This window comes from Lactuca sativa, chromosome 9, assembly GCF_002870075.4.
Source record: "Lactuca sativa cultivar Salinas chromosome 9, Lsat_Salinas_v11, whole genome shotgun sequence".
In the NCBI taxonomy this organism is placed as follows: domain Eukaryota; kingdom Viridiplantae; phylum Streptophyta; class Magnoliopsida; order Asterales; family Asteraceae; genus Lactuca; species Lactuca sativa.
In genome coordinates, this window is record NC_056631.2 from 192,025,158 (window position 1) to 192,051,840 (window position 26,683).

The window sequence follows — 26,683 nt, forward strand, 5'->3', positions numbered from 1 at the left end:
CCTAAGCAACTTGGAAATTTTGAAGCAATTTTCATTCATGTTGGGGATTGTTGGAAAATTTGTTTTACCAATTTCCAAAAATAGGTTTTTTTCCCAACTTTGAGCATGAATTTCGAACCTTAGAGATAATAAAAATGGAGAAATGATTAAATACTTGTGTTCTCCTCCAAAACATATTAAAGATGAATGAGAAATTACATATTAAAGTGAGGTGTTTGGAAGAGTATAAACAAGTGGTTCGTTGGGTTTAATTCATCCCAGATTGGTGGGAGTATGAAAAGGAAATGGGTTTATAACTACAAATCCTTGTTACCTGTGTAAAACTTATGGATCCAAGGCTCTCTCTTGCACAGGCACATAGGGGGTGCAAATGCGAGCCAGTTTGGCATCAGGCCAATGAACTTGTGTATGCATGCACGTCCTACGGATACGAACACACCACCAGTCGACCAAAATGTTCAAGGACCTTTTTTGCAATCATTTTCTTTTTATTTAAACACTTTTAAACCCGAAATTAAAGGCCGTTGATGAAAAATTTTGGTTTTGATTTCTTGATTATTGGTGCCATTTAATTTTGACAGTTACGGTTTCATGTTAATCACATAAGTTATGTTTTTCAACCTTTATTATTTCGAGTATAAATAGAGACTTAAGGATACTGATGGGATACATCGAATGAAACAAAACACTACTCTTCCTCTCTTACGTCTTTGCTTCATCTTCCATATCTTGCTGAAACTAAGGTATATTCCGGGCCAAGTGAGGTTCAGTGACCTAGAAGAGTCACTTTCTGACTATTGTATCCTAGGAAAAAAGCACTCTTATAGGCGAATTTGTTTTAAGGAAATTATGTTAAACACAGGTCTTAACTACTTTTTCTTTCTGTTTGTTCTTTAGTGTAGTTTCGGGTGATACCATTTTAACAAGAAATATCATGAATGTGCTTTACTTAATTTACAATAAACTAATAAAGTGGCAATAATTTATGAGACCTTTTTCAACATGCTCGATTTCTGTCATCATCTCTCAAATGAACTGAAGGGTATTTTTGTAAATTAGCATGAATGGTAAAACTGTAATTTATGATTGAGTTAGTTAGACTTTTTGATTTCTATATATATGTAATAAGCTCTGTATAATGAAGGTTAATCAAATGAAGAGTTCGAAGTTTTTCTCTCTTATTTTCGATCATTGAAACTAACATGGTATCATATTAAGATCTGATTTCACCTTCCGCAATCATCTTTCTTATTCAATTTCAAGTGGTCTTTATGATCCGTAGAAATGGTTGAATCAACAATCAATTTCAGCGATCCAATTGTTCTTCCTGTTTCCAGTCCATTTTATATCGGATCCTCTGATAACCCTAGCTCTATTTTGGTCACTAATATCTTTAATGGTGTTGGATTCATAGCATGGTGTCGATCTATGACCATCGCCTTATCAACCAAGAAGAATCCTAATTTTTTTGATGGATCAAATTCACAACCTGCTCCTATTTCTTCTTCTTATTCCAACTGGTACCGTGCTAATTCAATGGTAATAAACCGGCTTCTTAATTCATTCCACAAGAACATCGCAGACAGTCTGCTCTTTCTTCAGACAACTTCTGATATTTAGAAAGAAATCAATCAAAGATATGAGCAATCTAGTGGTGCAGTGACTTATGAAATTCAGCAACAACTCTGTTCAATTACACAAGGATCGGATGATTTCTCCACATACTATATGAAATTGATGAAGGTATCGGATGAACTTCGATTTGTACAAGATCTCCCAGCATGATCCTGTAGTACTGCAACAACAATTCAAAAGTTTCTTGATGACCAGAAATTGATTCAACTTCTAATGGGGCTCAATGATTCATACAAGATAATTCGAGGACAAATACTCATGATGAAGCCTCTTCCTTCTATGTCAACTGCTTATGCCCTTATTGTTCAAGAAGAACATCAAAGAGAGGTTCATTATTCCCCTGTTCTTAATAGTGATGCCATGGACATGCAAATTTCTTCTTCAAAATTTAATAATTCTTCCAAACGAACATTGAATTGCACTCACTATAAGAAGAATGGTCATACTAAAACTCATTGTTCTCCATTGGTTGAATTTCCCACAAAATTTTAAGTTCACCAAATGTAAAAAAGAAGATTCTTCATCTGGTGTTCATAATGTTGCTTCAATATCTATTGGGCAAGGTGTTTTAACATCTCCACACATGAACTTCACTGCTGAACAATATCGTCAATTGTTGCAATTACTTAGCAACAATAATATCAATTCTTCTCAAGTCAATTCTTCTATCTCTAAAGGGGCATGTAATTCAGATGGTAAAAAATTTCATTCAAACATTTTTGTGTTAATGTTTACAAATAATCCAATATTTGACATAAGCATAAATCATGGATTGTTGATTCGGGTGCCACTGACCATATTTGTTCTAATCAATCAATTTTTGTGTCCATGTCTAAAATTGCTCTTCCACAGCTAACTAAACTTCCTAATGGTAATGACACTTTAATCACTTGTGCTGGTGATGTTGAGATTCTCACACCCTTGAACCAGACAGCAGAAATGTCCGGGGGCTTGTGTGACTAACAATTGAATTATCATCACAATGAATATACATGAAACATAACACATTCATCACCAACATTCCATATAACAACTAGCATTTTTCACATCAAGTACATTGTTATAACTTATATAGTTTCAAGTTTATAAAAGTACGATAAGTGATGTTACACAATATAAATCCATACATTCTTGCAAATACTTCCTTCTTAACGATTACCCGAGAATACAAGTTATTTTGAAAACGGTCAACATATATAATGTTGGTGAGTTCATAAGTATGGTTGAATAAAAGCCTTTGAATCATTCGTAAAAACCCAGAAAATCCGATATTTTCTTTAAATTGTTTGAAAATGATGTGAAAATCAAGTTTAAATGCATGTGTGAATTTCATAGTTATAACTTGTACGAGTGTATTTTAGGTTAATTGCATTGTGAATAAGTGATAAATGTATATGAATAATTTCCCCATAAAATCCGATATTTTATGTTTTATAACAACGTCTAGGTTCTTGTTTCGTTAAATAAGTCATTTTGCATTGACACAATCGAAGAGTTTATCTTCGAAAGGTTATATTTGGTATTGAATCCCTATATGAGCCATTATAACCATGCATGATAATGACTAGGTTGTCCGTTTTGGCATTTTTCCAAATGTTGGTATTGCTCAAGATTTTGTCGCCCTAGACTGGCCTAGTCTACTGTAGCGAACAACTAAGGCGTAGGGGGTCACCCCGTATAGATCTATACACAAACTCCTTCTTTCCCTTGAGGAAACTCTGATTATAACTACAGGCTACGATTATACACTCAGAGGTGCCAACCGACATGTCTCACTAGATTCTCAACCCCTTTTGTACTATGTTTAATGTTTATGTATATGTGGTATGTTTTCGTATTCGAAAGGTACATATATAAGTATACGAAGTATAATGATTACGCAGAGGTATAGTTACGACCTACTAACTTGTGAATTTCATTCCAAGCCCAATTAGCATGTAAATGAACCATAAAGGCCCAATAACATGTAAGAGGTAATTTAGGCCCAATAGGCATGTAAATGGGCCACAAAAGCCCAATAAACATGTAACCCATAACTTAGGCCCAAATTAACATGTAAGTGGGTCGTTAAGCCCAAATAAACATGTCATGGAAAACATTGGGCTCAATATACACTTAAATGGGCCCTTAGGGCCCAATGACCAAGTAACGTGAATATTAGGCCCAATAAATAGTTATCAACGTATTTCATTCATTTGTTTTGTTTCGTTGTTTGTTTTAGCTCGATGTTTACTAGATTGATGATAAAAAAAAGCCTTCTTTTTGTAAAAATGACATTTTTGGTCAATAATCCTCCAGTTTTAAATTAAGGCCCAAAGTCTTGTAAAAATGACACTTTAATCCATAATTTATAAAAATTTGCAATTTTGTCCCAAACGTTTAGAAATTCACAAATTTAATCCAAAATTTTATATTTTGACATTGATGGCCTAGTCTTGCAGAAAATTACATTTTCAGCCTCTTGTTTGTAAAAGTTGTCACTTTCGGCCCAATTTTTGATAAAAGTTACATTTTTGGTCCAATTTAGGAATAAATGTTATTTTTACCCCCAAATTTGGTTTATTTACATTTATAATTCAAAGTTTGGCCAATTTATCATTTTCCGCAATTTCGGGCCCAAAACCGTGAGACCCAAAAATTTGGCCCGTTAAGCTAAAATTTACATTTTGGCCCTTTGGAAAGTATGTTTATCATAAAAATCCCTTTTTATACAGGTAGGACCTGTTTGGTCCCTATAAAAACATAATTGCCCCTTTTTGTCCTTATCTTTTGTTTTCTTGACAATTTTTTACCTTTAACAAGGTTTTTGTTGAAATCTTTTATATCTTAAACATGTAATCACTTTTAGCTTGATAATGTGATGTATATAATGTCATAGTTCATAGATCGTTGCACATTATTACTTAAAATTTTGAGATTTGCTAAGATCTAACACGTTTTTACCAAACAAACTAAGAAATCACACAAGACATGCATATAACACATAGACCTACACATTTTACTAACATTCTCCCCCAAAAATCATATGAAAACCAAAAACAAGGGGGTATGAACTCACCTTTGCTTGATGTTTCGGTTTTTGAAGAAGTGGAAGAGATTTTTGGTCTTACCACACCTTTGTTGTGGATCTGTAGTTTATGAAGCTTCTAAGGTGTGATCATGGAATAAAACCACGTAAGAAGGAGTTTTTCATGTTAAGATGAAAAAAGATACTTGTGTTTGACAATAACTTACCAAAGATTGGAATGAATTGATGAAGATCCTTAGAACTCTAGCAAATTTTCAAGATCTTGGCGGAAGGAGGAGAATGATGCTTGAGAGTGATTGAGGAAGTATTTGAAAGAGTGTGTCTGTGTGTGTGTGTGTTTGGTTCTCGGCCGAAATATCAAGAGGAGAGGGGAGAGAGTTGGTGAGGTGACTTGCATGGAAGTATGGGGGTCCTTGCATGGATATATGTTGAACATTATGGAGGTGGCACCTCCTAAGTCAACTCTTATTACATTTCCCTTTTTTTTGTTTAATTGATGTTGGGCCGAGATTTTGGGCCAAGGAATGGGAATGGAATAGTTTGAGACCATTAACATTTATTTAGGATTTTTGGTACCATAACATAAAATTTTCGGTCCATTGGGCCCTTGGAAGCACTTGCGGCCCAAATAAAATAAAAGGATGGGTTTATTGGTCACTAAGGTTAATTGGATTAGAGATGGCCCGTTAAGGCCCATTAGGGTTAGAATGAACCATTCTAGGCCCAAATGGTCCAAAATGTTATATATTTGTGAATTGGGACCATTTAGAATCCAAATACGGTTTCCATGTCTAAAATAATTGAATTGGATGCTTATTGGTCCATTAGGCCCAATAAGGAAATCCTAGTCCAATATGGACTCAAACCGGGATTCTTAGGGCTTTTAGATCCTTTGTCGAACATAAAAGGTGACTTTAAATGAGCATTGGGTGATATTTACTTAGAGTATAAGTGAGGGTACTTCTGCTTCAGTTGGTCTTCACGTTCCCACGTGAATTCTGTTCCATGTTTTGCGCTCCATTGAACCTTCACAGTCGGAATGCGACTTTGCTTTGTACGCTTCACTTCCCTATCCATAATCTCGACTGGCTCTTCGACGAACAAGAGATTCTCGTTTATCTCAATCTCTTCGAAAGGTATGACAAGAGTTTCATCTAATAGACATTTTTCAGATTCGAGACGTGGAACACTAGGTGTACGTTGCTGAGCTCGGCGAGTAACTGCAGCTTGTAAGCCATTGGACCAATCCGGGCAAGAATCTCGAACGGTCCAATGTACTGCGGGTTCAATTTCCTCTTTTCCCAAATCGAATCATTCCCTTCCATGGAGAGACCTTTAATAGCACGCGATCCCTGACTTGATATTCTAGTGGCTTTCACCGCTTGTCAGCATAGTTCTTTTGTCGGTCTCGCGATGCTTGAAGTCGAGCTTTGATTTGGACTATCATTTCGGTTGTTTCATGAATGATTTTGGGTCCTGTAAGAGCACTGGCTGGTGATCTACATTTAGGACCATAGAGAGCCTCGAAGGGAGAAAACTTGATGCTCGTGTAATAACTGTTGTAGTAGAATTCGATCAGAGGCAAGTGGGTATCCCATGACTTGCCTCTGAAATCGATCAGGCAAGCTTGGAGCATATCCTCTAGAGTCTGGATGGTGCGCTCACTCTGACCATCCATCTATGGGTGGTAGGCAGTGCTCATACCCAATTGTGTTCCCATTGCCTTCTAAAGAGATTGTCAAAATCTTGAACTAAATCTGCTAGCTTGATCTGAGATAATAGATACTGGCACTCCATGGAGTCTCACAACCTCCTTGATGTAAATTCGGGTCATCATTTCCATCTTGTAGGATTCTTTTATTGCCAGGAAATGAGCGAATTTTGTTAGTCTATCTACAATTAGCTATATTGCATCCAACTCGCCAGTTGTCTTCGGTAATTTTGTCACAAAGTCCATGGTAATCCTCTCCCATTTCCACTCGGGTATCACTGGTTGTTGCAGTAGTCCCGAGAGCTTTTGGTATTCCACTTTCACTTTGGCTCATGTAAGACACTTGCCCAAGAAAGTGGCTATCTGCCTTCATATTAGGCCACCTATATTGTTGCTTGATATCCATGTACATTTTATCTGACCCCGGATGAATAGAATATCACGTCTTGTTGGCTTCATGCATGATTACTTCTCTGAATCCCCAAATTTTGGGAACCCATATTCTATTCATGAAGTAGTGAGTTCCGTCGTCTTTAACTTCGAGCTCCTTCTCCATTCCTCGTAGTGATTCACTAGTGATATTTTCTAGCTTCAAGGCGTCCGATTGGGCTTCCTTGATCTGTGAGGCTAGATGAGATTGGATGGTGATTGATAGGGTCTTCACACGACAACTTGAATACTCATTTCAGCTTAGGGCATAGGCTACCACGTTAGCCTTCCCTGGATGGTATTTGATCTCACACTCATAATCATTTAATAGTTTAACCCATCTTCGCTGCCTCATGTTTAGTTCCTTTTGATTTAGAATGTGCTGGAGGCTCTTGTGGTCTGTAAAGATGGTGCACTTGGTACCATAGATGTAGTGCCTCCAAATTTTTAAGGCGAAGACCACTGCCCCCAGTTCAAGATCATGTGTGGTACAATTTACTTCATGTGTTTTCAGTTGTCTGGATGCATAAGCAATTACCTTCCCACGTTGCATAAGGACACAACCTAAACCCTGATTCGAAGCATCACAGTAAACTATGAAGTCTTCGGTTCCCTTCGGTAAGGATAACACCGGAGCACTACAAATGGATTGGTTCAAGGTTTGGAAAGCGATCTCTTGCTTCTTTGTCTAGTTGAAAGGTACGCCTTTCTGTGTCAATGTGGTGAGGGGTTTGGCTATCTTAGAAAAGTTCTGAATGAATCTTCGGTAATAGCCTGCTAGAACCAAGAGTTGACGAATCTCCATTGGCGTTCTAGGAATCGCCCAGCCTTCAATGGCCTTGACTTTGGAGGGATCTACATGGATTCCTTCTAGGCTAACTACATGCCCCAAGAAATTTACATTGCGGAGCCAAAACTCACACTTGGAGAGCTTCGCATATAACTTTTCAGCTCGAAGGGTCTCTAAGATCTTTCGGAGATGTTGACTATGCTCTTCCTTGCTTTGAGAGTATATGAGAATATCAACGATGAAAACAATCATGAATTTGTCAAGGAATGGATGAAAAACTCGATTCATGAGGTCCATAAATGCAGCGGGGGCATTTGTTAGACCAAAGGGATCACGACGAATTCGTAATGACCATAACGAGTTCGGAAGGCATTCTTGGGAATGTCCTCATCTCGGACTTTGAGTTGATGATAACCAGATCTCATATCTATCTTTGAAAAGTAACTAGCCCCTTGAAGTTGGTCAGATAGATCATTAATTCGCGGAAGTGGATACCGGTTTTTGATGGTGAGTTTATTTAGTTCCCTATAGTCAATGCACATCCTGAAGGATATGTCTTTCTTTTTAAGGAAAATAACCGGAGCTCCCCATGGAGAGAAGCTTGGTCTAATGAATCCTTTATTCAAGAGTTCACTTAGTTGGCTTGAGAATTCTTGCATTTCCGTAGGAGCCAACCTATAGGGTGATTTGGCGATCAGAGTGGCTCCAGATACTAGGTCGATTCGGAATTCGATTTGTCGTTCTGGGGGTATTCCAGGAAGTTCCTCTAGAAAACATATCCAGGAAGTCACATGCCACCAGGATGTTTTGAATTCTTACTTCCTCTTTGGTTTTGTCCACAACGTGAGCGAAAAACGTGTAGTTCTTATTGTGCAAGCACTTTTGTGCCTTGATGCACGAGATAAGACGAAGATTTTCATCGGGTTTATCTCCATATATTATTAGGGTTTTGTGGTTTGGAAGATGAAGGCGAACGGCCTTCTCGTGACACATAATATCGGCATGATGGGGGCTTAACCAATCCATGCCGATGATCACATCAAAACTCCTAATATTTACAGGCATTAAGTTTATTTGGAAGGTGTGATTGTTTAGAGTTAGTGTACACGCTACATAGATATCCTTAGTTAATTCAATCTTCCCATTAGCCATTTCCACCGTGAAGGCTTCACTAAGCTTTTGTGGTTGTTGTTTTAGTAAGTGTTTGAACTTATTACTCACAAAACTTCGCCCCGCTCCGCTATCAAATAAGATGCATGCATACGAGTTGTTAAGTAGGAACATACCGGTAACAACGGCTAGATCCTGCACCGCTTCACCCTGACCCATTGTCAATTCTCTCCCTGCTTCTCCTGCCCCTTGATTTTTTGCGTTGGGGTAGTTTCGCTTGATATGTCCAGTTTTCCCACATCTGTAACAGGTATAGCTAGCTCCAGCATTGGTGTTGTTGTTGTTGTTGTTTGTCATTTGGTTTTGTTGAAGCTGAGTCCTATAATACTTCGTTGTGTGTCCCTTCCGGTTGCACCTTGTGCAACTCATCTCTCTGCACTTCCCGTGATGGTGGAAGTTGCATTTGTTGCACTTGGGGAGATTTCCCGAGTACTGCTTTGAATCATTTGGCATGGAAGAGGCTGAAGCATGCGGTGTGGTGGTAGCTTGTGTTGCAGCGTGAACAGTCACAGTTTGTTGCTTCTTAGATGATTCTGAGTTCTGTTTTCCCTTTCTCTTGTTGTTTCTTACTTTCTTACTCTCTTCTTCCTTCTTACCCTCCACCTCCACTATTTTGGCACTCTTCTTATTGACATGATCATACAGTTTCTTGGCCAGTCTCTTGGCACTATCAAATGTCTTCGGGTTTGCAACAATGACGTTCCCTTGAATAGGTGCAGTCAGTCCCCAGATAAACCTCTTAATCTTTTTCCCTTCTGTGGTGATCATTCCAGGACACATAAGAGATAGCTCACTAAACCTGGATATGTATGCGTCGATATTGGAGTTTTGAACCGTGAGGTTCCACAACTCTTGTTCCATCTTCTGAATTTCACCTCTAGGACAATATTCCGACAACATCATCTCATTCAGCTCTTCCCAGGGCATCGCGTTTGCCACCAGGAGTGTCATGGCCTCAATATGGCCATTCCACCAGGGGAGGGCTTGATCAATGAATGTGCAGGCTGCGAACTTGACCTTACAATCATCCCAACACCCGCATATTTCAAAAACAGATTCTGCTTTATCAATCCATCGCTTCAGGGCTATGACGCCTCCTGTCCCATTAAAGGTCTGAGGTTTGGCGTTGGTGAAGTCCTGTTAGGTGCATGGTCGTGTGGCTCCGTGATTTGTTCCTTGATTTGTACTTCCAGTTCGTTGTCCGTTGCCTTCTCTGTTGTTTCCATTGTGAATATGTGCAAGTGCTACAGTGACCACAACGGACACTGCTGCCTGGAATGCAACCGAGTTTATTTCCGGCGGGGTTGGTGTTGCGTTGTTTACACAGTTGGGTCTTTGCGGCATCTTTCTGTCATGGAACAAAAAGATGTTGAGTGCCTATGGTTTTTGCGAGTTTGTGATCCTATAGACTAAGGGTATAGCATGTACTTAAATAATTTCACACATTGACATAAAACAAGGAAGTAAAACACATAGCAGATAACAACGTCATGATAAAACATAAAGCATTTTCCTTAATACTAATACTTTTTATACATGAAAATTTTCCAAAAGGCATACAGTACATATAAATATAAAATCCGGCAGCATGATGACCCTATGAGTAGTGTAGTCACTTAAACATAGAGTTGATTGTACATATCATAGATCACATAAGAGAAACCTAATACTAATAGATATATTACTGATCCCGATCATACTGAGAAATTCCTAATGACGGTAACGATATCATATCCTAAAATTCTGTGCCAACAACTAAGCCATCTCGGTCATCTTTCCGATGACCTCATCTCGTTCCTGCTCAGCTTGCACGGCTCGTGCCTCCATAGCAAATAGTTGCTGTCGAAGTGTGGCAACCTCTGCTTCCAACGAATGATCCTCACCAACAGGATCCCTTGGTAGAGCTCGGTGGTCCTGGGGTGCCTCATTGGTAGGTGGTTCGACAGGGCCCTCATTCGCGTCCCTATCTTCCTCCATGTCTTCATTAGTCTCCTCAAACTCATAGTATGTATAAGTGTACTCTTCGGGCCCAATGTTAGGGGCTCCCCCTTGCCCTTCTTCGAGATTCTCTTCTAGCATCCCATGAGCCACTAGGGCTTGATAAAAATGGACTCCTTGTTGAGCGTCGTCCATGGTGACTGCATGAGGGCGTATGAATAGCTCATGTTTTGATTATCCCTATAGTATACTTAATTATTTGTGTTTGGGTTCCCTAGAGTTATTGGAGAGTGGGGTAGGCTTTTGGATTCATTTCCCTCTATGATTACTCCCGAACACATGTTGGTTATATTCTGAATAAATATCGTTGATCAGGCTATATTTATCCCTAATATGACTACATAATTGCCCAGGTTTAATCATAGTGTTCAATTTCCTCCAGAAGCTTTTATTAAATATTGTTAGGTTATTATCCAAATATGCGCACATAAGTGTGAAATTTTTGTTTTGTTCAGAGTTATTTAGTCCCATTGTGTTTAAAGTTGCATATCATGTATGGTTAGATATGCTAGTTCACTATAAACATTGCTCTGATACAAACCGGTCACACCCCCGAACCAGACAGTAGAAACGTCCAGGGGCTCGTGTGACTAAGAATTGAATTATCATCACACTGAATATACATGAAACATAACACATTCATCACCAACATTACATATAACAACTAGCATTGTTCACATCAAGTACATTCTTATAAGTTACATAGTTTCAAGTTTATAAAAGTACGATACGTCATGTTACACAAAACAAATTCATACATTCTTGCAAATCCTTCCTGCTTAACGATTACCTGAGAATACAAGTTATTTTGAAAACGGTCAACATATATAATGTTGGTGAGTTCCTAAGTATGGTTGAATAAAAGCATTTGTATCTTTCATAAGAACCCACAAAATCCGTTATTTTCTGTAAATTGTCGGAAAATGATGTGAAAATCAAGTATAAATGCATGTGTGAATTTCATAGTTATAACTTGTATGAGTGTAGTTTAGATTCATTGTATTGTGAATAAGTGATAAACGTATATGAATAATTTCCCCAGAAAATCTGATATTTTCTGTTTTATAACAACGTCTAGGTTCTTGTATCATTAAATAAGTCGTTTTGTATTGACACAATCGAAGAGTTTATCTTCGAAAGGTTATATTTGGTATTGAATCCCTATATGAGCTATTATAACCATGCATGATAATGACTAGGTTGCCCATCTTGGCATTTTTCCAAATGTTAGTATTGCTCAAGATTTTGTCGCCCTATACTAGCCTAGTCTAGCTGTAGTGAACAGTCCAGGCGTCGGTGGTCACCCTGTATAGATCCATACACAAACTCCCGCTTTCCCTCTAGGAAACTCGGATTATAACTACAGGATACGAGTGTACACTCAGAGGTGCCAACTAACATGTCTCACTAGATTCTCAACCCCTTTTGTACTATGTTTAATGTTTACGTATATGTGGTATGTTTTTCATATTTGAAAGGTACATATATAAGTATACGAAGTTTAATGATTACGCAAAGATATAGTTACGACCTACTAGCTTGTGAATTTCATTCCAAGCCCAATTAGCATTTAAATGAACCAAAAAGGCCCAATAACATGTAAGAGGGTAATTTAGGCCCGATAGGCATGTAAACGGGCCACAAAGCCCAATAAACATGTAACCCATAATTTAGGCCTAAATTAATATGTAAGTGGGTTGTTAAGACCAAATAAACATGTCATGGAATACATTGGGCTCAATATACACTTAAATGGGCCCTTAGGGCCCAATGGCCAAGTAACGTGAATATTAGGCCCAATAAATAGTTATCAACATATTTTGTTCATTTGTTTTGTTCTGTTTTTTGTTTTAGCCCGAGGTTTACTAGATTGATGATAAAAACCCTTCTTTTTGTAAAAATGACATTTTTGGCCAATAATCCTCCAATTTTTAATTAAGGCCCAAAGTCTTGTAAAAATGACACTTTAATTCATTATTTATAAAAAATTTCAATTTTGTCCCAAATGTTTAGAAATTCAAAAGTTTAATCCAAAATTTTATATTTTGACATTTATGGCCTAGTTTTGCAGAAAATTACATTTTCAGCCTCTTGTTTGTTAAAGTTGTAACTTTCGACCCAATTTTTTATAAAAGTTACATTTTTTGTCCAATTTAGGAATAAATGTTATTTTTACCCCAAAATTTGGTTTATTTACAATTATGATTCAAACTTTGGCCAATTTACATTTTTAATCCCCAAAAACCTAATTTTTCGCAATTTTGGGCCCAAAACCGTAAGTCCCAAAATTTGCCCCATTAAGCTAAAATTTACATTTTTGGCCCTTTGGAAAGTATGTTTATCATAAAAATCCCTTTTTATACAGGTAGGACCTGTTTGGTCCCTATAAAAACATAATTCCTCCTTTTTTTCCCTTATCTTTTGTTTTCTTGACAATTTTTGACCTTTAACAAGGTCTTTGTTGAAATCTTTTATATGTTAAACATGTAATCACTTTTGGCTTAATAATGTGATGTATATAATGTCATAGTTCATAGATCTTTGCTCATTATTACTTAAAATTTTGATATTTGCTAAGATCTAGCACATTTTTACCAAACAAACTAAGAAATCACACAAGACATGCATATAACACATAGATCTACACATTTTACTTGCATTCTCCCCCCAAAATCATATGAAAACCGAAAACAAGGCGGTATAAACTCACCTTTTCTTGATGTTTTGGTTTTTGAAGAAGTGGAAGAGATTTTTGGTCTTAGCACACGTTTGTTGTGGATATCGAGTTTATGAAGCTTCTAAGGTGTGATCATGGAATAAAACCATGTAAGAAGGAGTTTTTCATGTTAAGATGAAAGAAGATTCTTGTGTTTGGCAATAACTTACCAATTATTGGAATGACTTGATGAAAATCCTTAGAACTCTAGCAAATTTTTGAGATCTTGGAGGAAGGAGGAGAATGATGCTTGAGAGTGATTAAGGAAGTGTTTGAAAGAAAGAGAGTGTGTGTGTGTGTGTGTTTGGTTCTCAGTCGAAATATCAAGAGGAGAGGGGAGAGAGTTGGTGAGGTTACTTGCATGGAAGTATGGGGGTCCTTGCATGGATATATGTTGAACATTATGGAGGTGGCAGCTCCTAAGTCAACTCTTATTACATTTCCCCTTTTTTTTTGTTTAATTGATGTTGGGCCGAGATTTTTAGGCCAAGGAGTAGGAATGGAATAGTTTGAGCCCATTAACATTTAGTTAGGATTTTTGGAACCTAAACACAAAATTTTCGGCCCGGTGGGCACTTGGAAGCACTTGCGGCCCAAATAGAATAAAAGGATGGATTTATTGGTCACTAAGGTTAATTGGATTAAAGATGGTCCATTAAGGCCCATTAGGGCCAGAATAAACAATTCTATGCCCAAATGGTCCAAAATGTTATATATTTGTGAATTGGGTCCATTTAGAATCCAAATAGGGTTTCCATGTCCAAAATAATTGAATTGGATGCTTATTGGTCCATTAGGCCCAATAAGGAAATTCTAGTCTAATATGGACTCAAACCGGGATTCTTAAGGTTTTCAGATCCTTTGTTGAACGTAAAATGTGAATTTAAATGAGCATTCAGTGATATTTACTTAGAGTATATGTTTTACAATAGTTGAATGATTACACGGGAATATAATTTCCTAGCTACAATGCTAGTTGTGACAGAGATTCATGAATCAATAATTCTTCATGGTGTCTTGTACGTTCTTGGTTTTAAATATAATCTTGTTTCGATTCCAAAACTCACATCACATCTCAAAACATTTACAATTTTCACTGATGAAAATTGACTTTTGGAGGACCCTCCCTTGAAGAATAAATTTGCTCTTCAAATTCTTGGAAAAAGGGTTAATGATTTGTATATTTTTGATCATTATGATCTAAAGACTTCACTAAAATTTAATTTGTCTATTTTTACATCTTCATTGTCTTGTCAAACTTCTGGGTTTACTCCTTGTAGAAGTTAAAACACAATGTTATCGCATAATAGACTTGGTCATATTCCTGTTGCAAAACTCAAAACATTGTCTCTTGTAACATCTAGTTGTCATGATTCGAATGTTCATTCTTGTATCATTTTCTCCAAAGCTAAACAACATCGGTTATCATTTCATGTTAGTTCATCTTTTTCTAAATCACCTTTTGACTTGATACATGTGGATGTTTGGGGACCATATAAACACATAACACATGATGGTTTCAAATACTTCATTACTATTGTAGATGACTACAACAGACATACTTGGGTTCATCTTCTTTCTCATAAGAGTTATTCTTTGTCATTGACCAAAGCTTTTTTTAAGATGGTTAAAACTCAATTCCGAACAACGGTAAAGATTATTCGAACAGATAATGCAAGGGATTTGGGATCAAGTGTTCATGGTACTTCTTTTTTTCAAGACAATCATATAATCCATCAAAAGTCCACATCTTATACCCCTCAGCAAAATGGGATAGTAGAACGCAAACACAAACACATCCTCGAAATTGCTAGATTCCTTTATTTTCAATCGGGAATTGGTGTACAATATTAGGGAGAATGTGTCAAAACTTCTTTTCATCTGATAAACAAAATACCATCCACAATTCTCAATAATAAAATTCCTTTCAAACTTCTTTACAAGGAGAAACCTTCTTTACAACAATTGAAGAGTTTTGGATGTCTATGCTATGTTTCAACTACATCCAATGGCAGAGACAAGTTTATGCCACGTGCAAGATCGTGCATTTTTATTGGGTATCCACAAGGACAAAAAACATACAAATTGTTGGATTTAACAACAAAACACATTAATATTTCAAGAGATGTCAAATTCTTCGAAGACATATTCCCTTTACATTCCATTCAACATTCTTCTACATTGGAATCTTTTCTACCCAACTCCTGCATTGATGATTTCTATTTAGAAAATCAATTCAATTCAACTCCTACTGATACTACAACTCCTTCACCCATTTTACCAAATTTGCAACCTATTAATCAACCTTTAAGGAGAACCACATGTACTGGTAGACCTTCAACACATTTAAAATATATATTAATTATGTCAACATGTGGCCTCTCAAGGTTCTACTAATGTTTGTTCTCATACCCTCACAAATCTCTGTATTAACATTCCTTCTCAAGATCCCACAAGCTATTCTATGAGTGTCTCTACACTTGATAAAGTACATTTGGATTGTCATAAAGAGCATGCATTTTATCATGAATCCAAAGGAATGCCACACTAGGAAGAAGCAATGAAGAAGGAATTAAATACATTAATTTCGAACAACACATGGACAGTTGTTTATCTTCCTAAAGGAAAGAAACCTATTGCATGTAGGTGGGTATAAAAAATAAAATACAGAGCTGATGGTAGTTGTGAGAGACACAAAGCAAGATTAGTTGCTAAAGGTTTCACTCAAAAAGAGGGTGTAGATTATCACGAAACCTTTTCACCTGTGATAAAGTTTAACACAATCTGATGTATTGTTTCAATTGTTGGTAAACGGGGCTGGAATATTCATTAATTTGATGTTAATAACACATTCCTTCATGGTGATTTGCATGAAGAGGTTTATATTCATGCTGCACCTAAATTCATTGTTTCATCTCCTTCACAAGTTTGCAAACTCAACAAATCGTTGTACGGATTAAAATAGGCTTCTAGACAATGGTATGCCAAATTGTCTTCAGCCTTATGTTCAAGAGGGTATAAAAGGTCATGCAATGATTATTCACTCTTTATCAAGAAAACTCAAGATAATATTGTAATTGTAGCAGTCTATGTGGATGACATTCTGGTAACATGTGATGATTCTATTGAAATTGACACTCTCAAAGCTTCCTTACATGCACAATTTCAAATCAAAGATTTATGACATATAAACTATTTTTTAAGTCTTGAATTCAACAAAGGAAATGGAGGAATGGTAGTTCATCAATCGAAGTACATTAAAAAATTACTTTCTAATTACTCTATGGTTGATTCATCAACAGTTACTACTCCCTTACCTCCTAAACTTCATTTGTTTCCTAAAATGGATGATCCTTTGACTGATCGTACTGTGTATAGACAGTTAATTGGCAAGTTGAATTTTCTTATTCACACGCGACCAGATTTGGCTTTCTTTGTACAACACTTAAGCAAATATAATCAGACACCTTCTCAAAGTCATTATTAAGCATCCCTACATGTGTTGAAGTATCTAAAAGGATCATTTTCTCAAGTATTGTTCTTTAATGATAAACCATTATTCAATCTTGAAGCATTCTACGATTCTGATTGGGCATCATGTCCTATTACAAGGAGAAGTGTTAGTAGCTTCTTTATTTTGTTTGGAAAAAGTGTAATTTCATGGAAATCAAAAAAGTAGGTCACAGTTTCATTATCTTCTGCAGAAGCCGAGTACATGTCGATGAGGCGTGTATGTATAGATTTGGCATGGTTTAGTAGAATCTTAAGTGAATTACAAGTCTCCAACATCACTCTAATTCCATTGAAATGTGATAATCAGGCTGCCATCTACAATGCAACTAGTCCCATATTTAACGAACGGACAAAACACATTGAATTGGATTGCCATTTTGTCCGAGAAAAGTTGTAAACAGGTCTTATTTTTGTGTCCCATGTTAATACCAATGAACAGGTGGCGAATGTGTTTACAAAATCACTTTGTGGACCTCAACATAGACATGTTGTTTCCAAGCTTGGATTCCTTCCTTATCCTCTAGCTTGAGGGGGGGGGGGGGGGGGGGAAGGGTCAACATCTCTCAAATGAACTAAAGGGTATTTTTGTAAATCAGCATGAATGGTAAAACTGTAGTTTATGATTGAGTTAGTCAGACGTTTTTATTTCTATATATATGTAATAAGCTCTATATAGAAAAGGTTAATCAAGTGAAGAGTTTGAAGTTTTTCTCTCTCATTTTCGATCAGGAAAACTAACAATTTCAAGTTGAATATACGTTCTTTTTTATGCTTGGCTATATAATAAAACTAAAAATGCAGGATTAAACCGTATTAATAGTTTAAGATCATCATCGGAATTCTAAGATAAAAATTTTGTTTCATATAAACCATAGCATGATTGATATCGTTAAGAACAACATTTTTTATTTAATTATAAATTCAAAATATTAGTTATTAAAAATTAATTTTAATATTACATTGTTTTTAAACAGAAAAATAAAGTCATAATACCTTTTCATAAAATCTACAATGTACAAAAAGTGTATAGATAAATCTACGTTCTTTCTCTTTAAAAAAAGGTTTTGTCCTTTTCCAAAAAGTACGAAGTTTGAACTAGAAAATCTTAAAAGAAAAAAGAAAAAAAGAACTGTATAATTAAATCATACACAATTTCACTATGTATCCACTTTGTGTCATCAACATACATGATACTTTCACTCAATAGTGTTCAATGGTATGTTTCTTAAAAACAGGTGTTGTTATATGTTAGTAGTTTTTATTTGTATATAAATAAAGTGGTCGTAATCTTTAAAGGTTGAAAAAAATACATAAAATTAAAAAACAAAATATTTCAAAAGTAATTTGAAACAGTTTTTGATTTAGGAGGATTTTTATTCTAAAATAAAAGTTTTATGTATGTAAAATTAAATGAAATGAAACTTCCCTTTAATTCGAATTTTTTACAAAAAAAAAAAAAAAAAAAAAAAAAAAAAAAAAAAACCCTAAAAAATTAAAAACTTTTAAAAGCTTTCAAAATTTTATTATGTAGAATGACTAGAATCCGAATTCAATAACTCAAATACTATTCTAAAATGTTTCAACTACTTAAACAAACTTAAATTCTATAAAATAAATAAAGACCTATATATACTTTATATGTATTTTACTACTTAAACAAACTTATATTCTATAAAATAAACAAAGATCTAAACTTTATATGTATCACAAAACATTTTAAATATTAAAATAACAATCAAATACTCATGAAGTGCATACCTTTAATGCAAACAAGAATCAGAAGATTGGCACAAAGTGCAACAAATCCTGTGGCACTGCTCTTACCTACATCCCCTCTCTGTCTTAAGTATTGATTCTTCCAATCGAAAATTATCCATCTATAATTTTATTCACCATAATATATATATATATATATATATATATATATATATATATATATATATATATATATATATATATATATATATATATATATATATATATATATATATATATATATAGCATTTAGATAAGAGGATAACAATGTTACAGGTAAGATTCAAGATCTTGCTAAACGCTATTAAAAACAAATGAAAATTATGCCAACCTAAAGTATGCAAAGTTGATATATTAATAGTGCAAGTGTTTGAATTCTCTCAATAAATACCCAAAAAAAAAAAAAAAACAAAATTACAAGTGCCCACAAAAAGCACTTTGTGACAAGCACGAGCACTCACCACACCATTATTACCATCATATTCAAAACCCAAATGGAAACAAGTCCGGGGTTCCCAATTCTCCTCTCATAAACTCAAAACCATTTTAGTTTTTTTTTTCCTAAAGAAACCAAAGTCATGTTGCGGGTATTGGCGATGATGAGGCGAAATATGAAGAAGAGCACAAAAGTAGCCGATGAGAGCATGTTTGGAGAAGGGAATGGAATCGAGATTCCGGTTATACCTCACCATACAAGACAAGGGTGGAATGGTCTTTCTCTTATTTACAGCATTGTAAAAGCACCACTCTCGCTTCTATCATGTCTATCTTCTCACCCGCATGGTGGAGCTGATGGAATCTGGGTTTCCGGGGAGTTTTCACGGGTATCAGAGATTAATCATCTTATGGTCAATGATAGCATGCGATATGCAATCTTGATGTGAAAATTTTGATAAGTTTCCTTATATTGGTGTAATTTTTATATTTCAAAATCTATCTAAAAATACCATGTAGTAGATTAGATGGAGATGACAATACCGGTTGTTTACTATTTCTATCAATATATTCGGTAAAGTAAGTATGAAATAATTCATGTAGTTTTGCAAATATATATGGCACCTTGTTGTTGATTTTAATGGTGGTAAATTAGACAAATTTGAAGCATCTTGACGTAGAAGAAGACTCAAAGTTGCAATCAAGCATATAAAAAGAGAAAATATCGATTCAAGTGGCATGCAATCATTCATTAAAAAGTGGAAAAGAACAAAGGCGAATTGTTGGTGAAAGTGAAAGAAAGATAATTGGTTATATAAGATGGAACACAATGAGTGGACTCGTCGACATTTTTAGCATCCAAGACTTATGGTTTCATCAAAACTCAAAGAAACCCATGCATCGAATTTTGTATTGTTTTGTTTTGTCAGTTAAAATCTTTATGTTCATATCCTACATCAAAAGTTCAAACTTGTGTCGCATTGAGTCTCAACAAATGCAGTGTAGGAGTTTCGATCTTTATGTTAATGTATGACATCAAAAGTTCAAACTTGTGTGGCATTGAGTCTTAGCAAATGCAGTGTAGGAGTTCAGGAGGTGTTTCTAGTGCTTTTTAACATCAAAAATACTTTTGAAAAAAAGTTTTTATTGACTTCTTGAAAAAACCAAGTTTCACCAACTTTATAAAAACTCCTTATTTTGCCTTGCCAAAAAATTAATTGAAAAACACTTTTGAAGAAGCCCAAACATATTTTTAACTTATTGGTTTTTTTTATAATTAATAAGTTATTTTAAAAAACATTTTGAAACATCCACTCAGTTCCAATCTGGATTTAGCTTATAGGCACTAATTTTTTATGTAAGCCATCGAAGAGGTCATAATGTGCCCGATTTACATCTCACATTATGTTCCTTTGATAGCGTAGTGCGCAATCAGTTTCTAGAAAAGCAACCATTTTGTGCCTAAAAAGGTCCGATGATTGTAATCTTTTTTGGTGATTTGAGTTCAAAACCGTACATAAGTGGGGATGTAGGGTAGACTACATGCGAACCTAACCTTGTAATTTCCAAATAAACTTTTCTTTAACTAAAATAACAAGATTCTCACTATGCATCTCTTTATATTTTTGAATATATCATACAAAAAGCAAGAAACGTTATATTTGTATGGCCAATCTCTAAGCATGCTCTCAAATGATAATTACATAAAAAAAGGGTAAAATTAACAATCATGAATTGTCTTGATCTTTTTGGATTTTCAAATAAAAGTATAATATGAAAGAACCCCACTAATCATCAATAAAGGAAAAGTAAAAAAATTTCCCTTTTTAAAGTCCTATCATTATCACAAAACCACTAGAAATCAAGTCCGAAGTCGATCTGATTCTTCCACTTAATTTCATGTTCATAAGTTGGAGTTTATAGTGCTTTGATACAAAAATGTGCAGTAAAGATTATTCAATTACTACAGTATGACTGACAACGTGTATAACAATTAAATTTCATATGATTTTAATATTGTATCACTTTAACTTTCTTATAGTTATGCCTAACTATAGTGGAAGACCAAAAGGTTGAAGTGGAGCATTGTATGTCCTATTCATAAACAAATTCTTTTCAAGATTATTTACCTTAAAGAATATATGCTTTTTAAGTCCATTGATTTCGAATGAGCAATAGCATAAAGGTAGACACACTCATTCATTCTAAAGGGGAAGGAACCTAAACAAAACAACAAATTTAACCAAATAAATCTCCTAAAGCAAAGTATATTTAAAGACTTCCACTTTCGAGTAGAAGAGTCTTTCTGTATTTAACTATTTACAATTTTTAAACATGCCGCCTAAATATTTAGGATTCGAACCCTGAGCAATTTAATTTCCACTACTTATCTATTGTGATTATAATAATTTATTATATAGTAGTTAGTGGGTGTTTGAGATTACTTTTTAAGCTTATTGACTTTTTCAATAAGGTAATAAATTAAATAGGTATTTGGCTTCTTGAAAACTCATTTTAAAATGCTTTTTTTGGCAAATGAGAAAATAGAGGTTTTGAAGAAGTTATAAAAAATTGGTTTTTGAAAAATTCATAAGTTAATAAATCACTTTTGGTCATTTTATATATAAAAGTTAACCAAATATTTTTTGACTTATTAACTTATTGATTTTCTGACTGTAAAAAGTTAATTCAAACATTTTTTTTATAAACTCTTTAAAAAAGTTATAATTTAATAAGTCATTTTCGAAAAAAAAATCTTTTTAAAGTTTAAAAAACAATCTTAAACACCCCTTAACTTTTGGTGAAATGATATTTTGGCCCTACAATGTTTTCGGAATTTGTATAATTAGTCCCTAAACTATTTTTGTTGTTTTATGGGGGAATAAGGTGGATTTTTCAGGTCTATAAGGTCACCTTAGATAAAACGAAAGGTAAATCAGTTACCTCTTACGAAATACATGAGCAAAAGTAAAAAACCATCACACATTGTTTGTACTTTCAACAACTCATCTCCAATACCACCCTATCCCCACAGTGACCACCTCGACAACTCACCAATAACACCTTTATCCTCCACAAACCACCAAATCACCACCATCGCCACCTTCACTCTTGCACCAAGTTAGAACCGACTATTATCCTTATCCCATCAACCCCCACTACAACCACTACCATCTTCGGTCACCACAAATGTCACCTCCTACACCACCGTGAAAAAAAACCAAAACCACCCCACCACCATCACCATATCCACATCTAGGTCTAACAGCCTCTACGTACCTGACTTCAAGTTAGAGAATGGAGCCTAAGAAAAAGAACGGAGCCCTAATATAGGCCCACTATCACCATTATCATCATTTCCGATGATTTACACTCAAAACCCTTGACAAACAGTTTTACAGGGATGAAGGTGGGAGTGGAACTACGCCGAAACAAGGTGGAGTTCATCCTCCTCGAAGCAACAACAAAGGCAACATCTTCGTCTACTAATAGGACGCCGATGAAGCCCATTGAGGCAGTAGTGAAAGAATCTGGTGGATATGAGTCTGGAGAACAGGAGGACCGATCTTTTGAACGTCACCCAACTTCATCCATTTGAAGTTTGTCCGTCGTTAACCACCACCATTGTCGTCCAAGAATTCAATTGGTTGGGTGGTGGTGTGTGTTGCTGGAAGAGAAAGGGGAAAGGGAAAGAGTGTGGAATCCATTTCCTTTTTCGTAAAAAGAAAAATAAAAAACAAAAAACAAAAACCAAAAAAACAAACAAAAATGATAAAGAAGTACCTAGGTGGCTTATGAAACATATTATAACATCCACCTTATGTACTAATAATACAGATTCCAAAAACATTGTAGAGGTAAAATATTATTTACCCTTAACTTTTCTCTCAGGAACGCTACAGTTTTTCTCAAGTTTTGTAGTTTTCCATTATATTTTTATATCTTAGTTCTCGGTAATTAATTTATGATTGGGAATCTTTGTGACAATTTCCCCAACATTCTAAAAGAAGCTATAATATATATCGATTGAATTAAAAAAATGTGGATTACATATAAGTACAAATATTAACAAATTTGATTGCAACTCTCAAGCAATACTGGTTTGCCTTGTTCTTAATCTATCCAGCACATACTTCTTGCCTGTGAGACATTCCACTAATCCTTTCAAGTGACACGAATTTAAGTTAGAAAAATCAAGAAAATATAACTATTAATCACAAGAAAATTAAAAGATCACGATTCCTAGTGGAGAATCTAAGAATTTAATTAACAATGAGATTGTAATCTTAAATTCTTAATACCATTTGTGTAATGTCGACAATCATGTCGACCAATAATAAGATCAGTATCCCAATTACTATTAAACTTGTGTATTGCATCAACAACATCAACTTTACAAGATCCAACTTTCCAGCATTTAGTCTTGGGCAATTTCTTCATCATCCTCGTTTGCAAAACTCCTGAATCAGGAAAAAGACACAGATATTGTACTTCTCTAAGGCATTTCATCGAACATCTTGAAGACAGAATTGAAGTAATTGGATCATACCTGGTATTTTTCTTCCTGATATAGCTGCAAGTGCTGCATATATACTTTCAGGATCTTGAGGTTGAAAATCAAAAACCATTACCTATCAAACAAGAGAAAATTAACAGAATCAAATTACCAGCGAATATACATCGTTAATAATTTGATATAACAAATCAATTTGTAATTACAAATTCCCCAATTCATGAAAATTTACGCTAACATCTCTTTATTTATAAGCTGTTGAACCTGAGAAGGAAGATCAGCGGAGGAAGTGAGGACCATGAAGTGCTGTAAATCCCAAGAAAGAGAGAAAGAGTAGGCGGTCGACATAAGTAACTGCGGCGCACCCTTGGTGGCTGTTAATGGCACTGCCGCCACGAACACATCAATCCCTCTCGCCGGTGCTGGTGGCTTTAGGGACGAATTAACCACCGGCATCCCAATGCCACCCATTTTTTCTGTGCTTTTTTGTTTTTTATTTTTCGATTAAAAACTTAAAGATAACCAGTGGTCGACGTATTTCGTATCAATATCGTGTTTTACTTAAAAATATATATTGTTTCACTTAAAAAAGTGCTCGAATCAATTTCTTTTAGCGAGTAATGATTATAGTTAATGTAGGGTAATTGAGTAATCTAATCATACCTTTGTTTTATTAAAAAAAAATGAATTGTGCGACTTGAGTATGTTAAGCATGACACCCATATAACATGTCAAGACGCGTCTTATCGCGTTATGGGGTGAGTTATTTTCAAGACGCGGTTTTTTTTATTTTTGTTTTTCTTTTTTTATCGGGCCTAAAATAAATGAGTTTTTTATTAACTTTTTTCTATTAGATATTAATATAACACTTCTAAAAACTTCATATTTTTGATAAAATTCAATAGTTATATGATTTATATATCTTTTAATGTATATAATATAGTCACGTCTTGAAAAACGCCATGACTCGCCAAGGCTTGTCATGGCTTAACTTTTACCTTTTCTTCAAGTCACGCCTTATGTTATGTAGAACATTGGTATATACCATAACAAAAGTTATTCTGGAATGCATACCGGAATATACCATAACAAATGTTATTCTGGAAAGCATATCAGAATATATAATAACAAAAGTTATTCTAAAATGCATATTGGAATATTGTTATATTTTCGGACAATATGGACAAAGAAGATATATGACACCTATTCCAATGAGTTAGAAGTTTTACATATTAGTCATTCATTCATTTACTTCTCATTGCTTAAAATTCTAATTATATTCGTAAATAAGTGGGCTCGGAACACAATGGAATTGTCCGGAACACAAAAGAACATGTACGAAATATTACTTTTGAACTTTGAATCTGCCAAAATTATGCAGTTTATAGTGTTAGTAAGGATCAGAGTATTAGAGAATTAGTTTTTTAGTGTCTTACATTATTCCAAATTGAAAATTATAGTCCAGAGCATACATAATGCATCCTGGAACACACACAAAACATATTTGGAATGCGACGGACTACTACGAAATACAAAGAACAAGTCTGGAATGTAGCATCGGGTTCCTAGTATGTAATTTAAACTAAGTATTTTTGCATTTTTAGCTGGAACTCGGCGAGTTGTAGGCCCGACTCACCGAGTAGGGTTGGGATTTCGAGCACGTTTAAGTTGGCAACTCGACGAGTCCATATCCTGGACTCGGTGAGTCCGCCAGTCTGGAAGAAACCCTAATTTCAAAAGGTTGCACCCTATTTAAACATCGTTTTGTGCCTCATAACAGCCCCCATTACGTCCAGAACACTCCCTCTCGAAGCCCTAACCCATCTTTTGGTAATTTGAGTGCTTTTGGTGCAATTCCTTGAAGTTTTGGAGAGAAGAAGAAGGTAGATCAAGAGGAGAGGAAGAACATCCAGAATCTTTTTGTGCCATTTCAGAGCTTCTAGAGGTATTAGACTCTAAACCTTCTATGCTCCTTCATTATTATCTCATTAAGAGCTTATGATAGTCATTTTAAGGCCTCTTCTCGTCTTGATCTTTGAGTAATGAGCTTATAGTGTTAAGGGACTTCAAATCTAGGCATGATTGGGCTCTAGGAGCTCGGATCTACTACCTTTATGGAGCCATATTGCATGGAAGCCCTAGATGTACTCTTTTAGTGCATTTTGAGCCCTAAAACCTTCATTCGTGTTTATTTATACGTAAAGCTGGAAACTTTACGTTATAATCAAGCCCTAAGAACCCAGATCCATGAATGGAATGCACTGGATTCAAGCAGAATCGAGTATATAGTAATTGCATGCATGTGACTCGGCGAATCGTTCTTCGGACTCGGTGAGTCGAGTCGCGAGTCCCCGATTTTTCCCCTTTTGAGTTATGCCGAGCGGGATCAGTGAGCTATAAGTGGGCTTAGTGAATCGGAAGTTGGACTCAGTAATGGAGGGACTCGGCGAGTTACTGCCCTAAATCGGCGAGTCCAAGGCAACCTTCTTGCCTCAAGAACAGACTCGACAAGTTCTTCATACAACTTGGCGAGTCACCGACAAGAGTGTTCATCGGATGAAGATGGGCTCGACGAGTTGTTCATACAACTCGGCGAGTCGAATGAAGGACTATTTAATATCTGTATGTAAGGAGAACTCGTCGAGTCATGCCTAACTCGACGAATAGGGTCGGGAGTGAGGACAATCGACTGGATAGGGACTCAACGAGTTAGCGAGCCAACTCGGCGAGTCGGGTCAACTGGAAGTTGACTTTGACTTTGACTTTTGACTTGGTTAGGGGTAAAATGGTCATTTTACCCTATGGACGGTTAGCAGTGTTTGATTGAGTGTTTCATGGGAATTGCAGCCGGAGGATTTTCGGAGCAGCAGCAGTAGACACACAATTCCCGCGCAGATCAGTAGCTACTTCGATGTGAGTTACCTTCCAGTAGTGGTGGGTCTACGGCCACAATGTCGGCTGTCACAACTGGAAATTTTGTGTCATGTAAT

General features: G+C 35.6%; 3 protein-coding genes across 4 annotated transcripts; 2 read left to right on the forward strand and 1 right to left on the reverse strand.

Moving 5' to 3' along the window:
• Window positions 1-1,284: 1,284 nt before the first annotated feature.
• LOC111904981 (uncharacterized) lies at window positions 1,285-2,127 on the forward strand. Its single transcript, XM_023900669.1, has 3 exons — window positions 1,285-1,539; window positions 1,621-1,743; window positions 1,831-2,127. The coding sequence occupies exons 1-3, from the start codon at window positions 1,285-1,287 to the stop codon at window positions 2,125-2,127; spliced, it is 675 nt and encodes a 224-aa protein (XP_023756437.1).
• Window positions 2,128-19,183: 17,056 nt separating this feature from the next.
• LOC111904977 (uncharacterized) lies at window positions 19,184-19,794 on the forward strand. The gene has a single exon (XM_023900666.3). It carries the CDS (start codon window positions 19,324-19,326, stop codon window positions 19,627-19,629), a length of 306 nt encoding a protein of 101 aa, XP_023756434.1. The 5' UTR covers window positions 19,184-19,323; the 3' UTR covers window positions 19,630-19,794.
• A 3,384-nt stretch (window positions 19,795-23,178) lies between these two features.
• On the reverse strand, window positions 23,179-24,249 carry LOC111904976 (uncharacterized). Of its 2 annotated transcripts, none has more exons than XM_023900665.3 (4): window positions 23,958-24,249; window positions 23,730-23,811; window positions 23,482-23,640; window positions 23,179-23,335 (listed from the first exon to the last, which is right to left on the reverse strand). In XM_023900665.3, the coding sequence occupies exons 1-4, from the start codon at window positions 24,162-24,164 to the stop codon at window positions 23,268-23,270; spliced, it is 516 nt and encodes a 171-aa protein (XP_023756433.1). In that variant the 5' UTR covers window positions 24,165-24,249; the 3' UTR covers window positions 23,179-23,267. The 2 variants fall into 2 exon arrangements, with proteins under 2 accessions (XP_023756433.1, XP_023756432.1); XM_023900664.3 differs by having other exon boundaries at window positions 23,179-23,341; window positions 23,958-24,247.
• Between the last annotated feature and the right edge of the window lie 2,434 nt (window positions 24,250-26,683).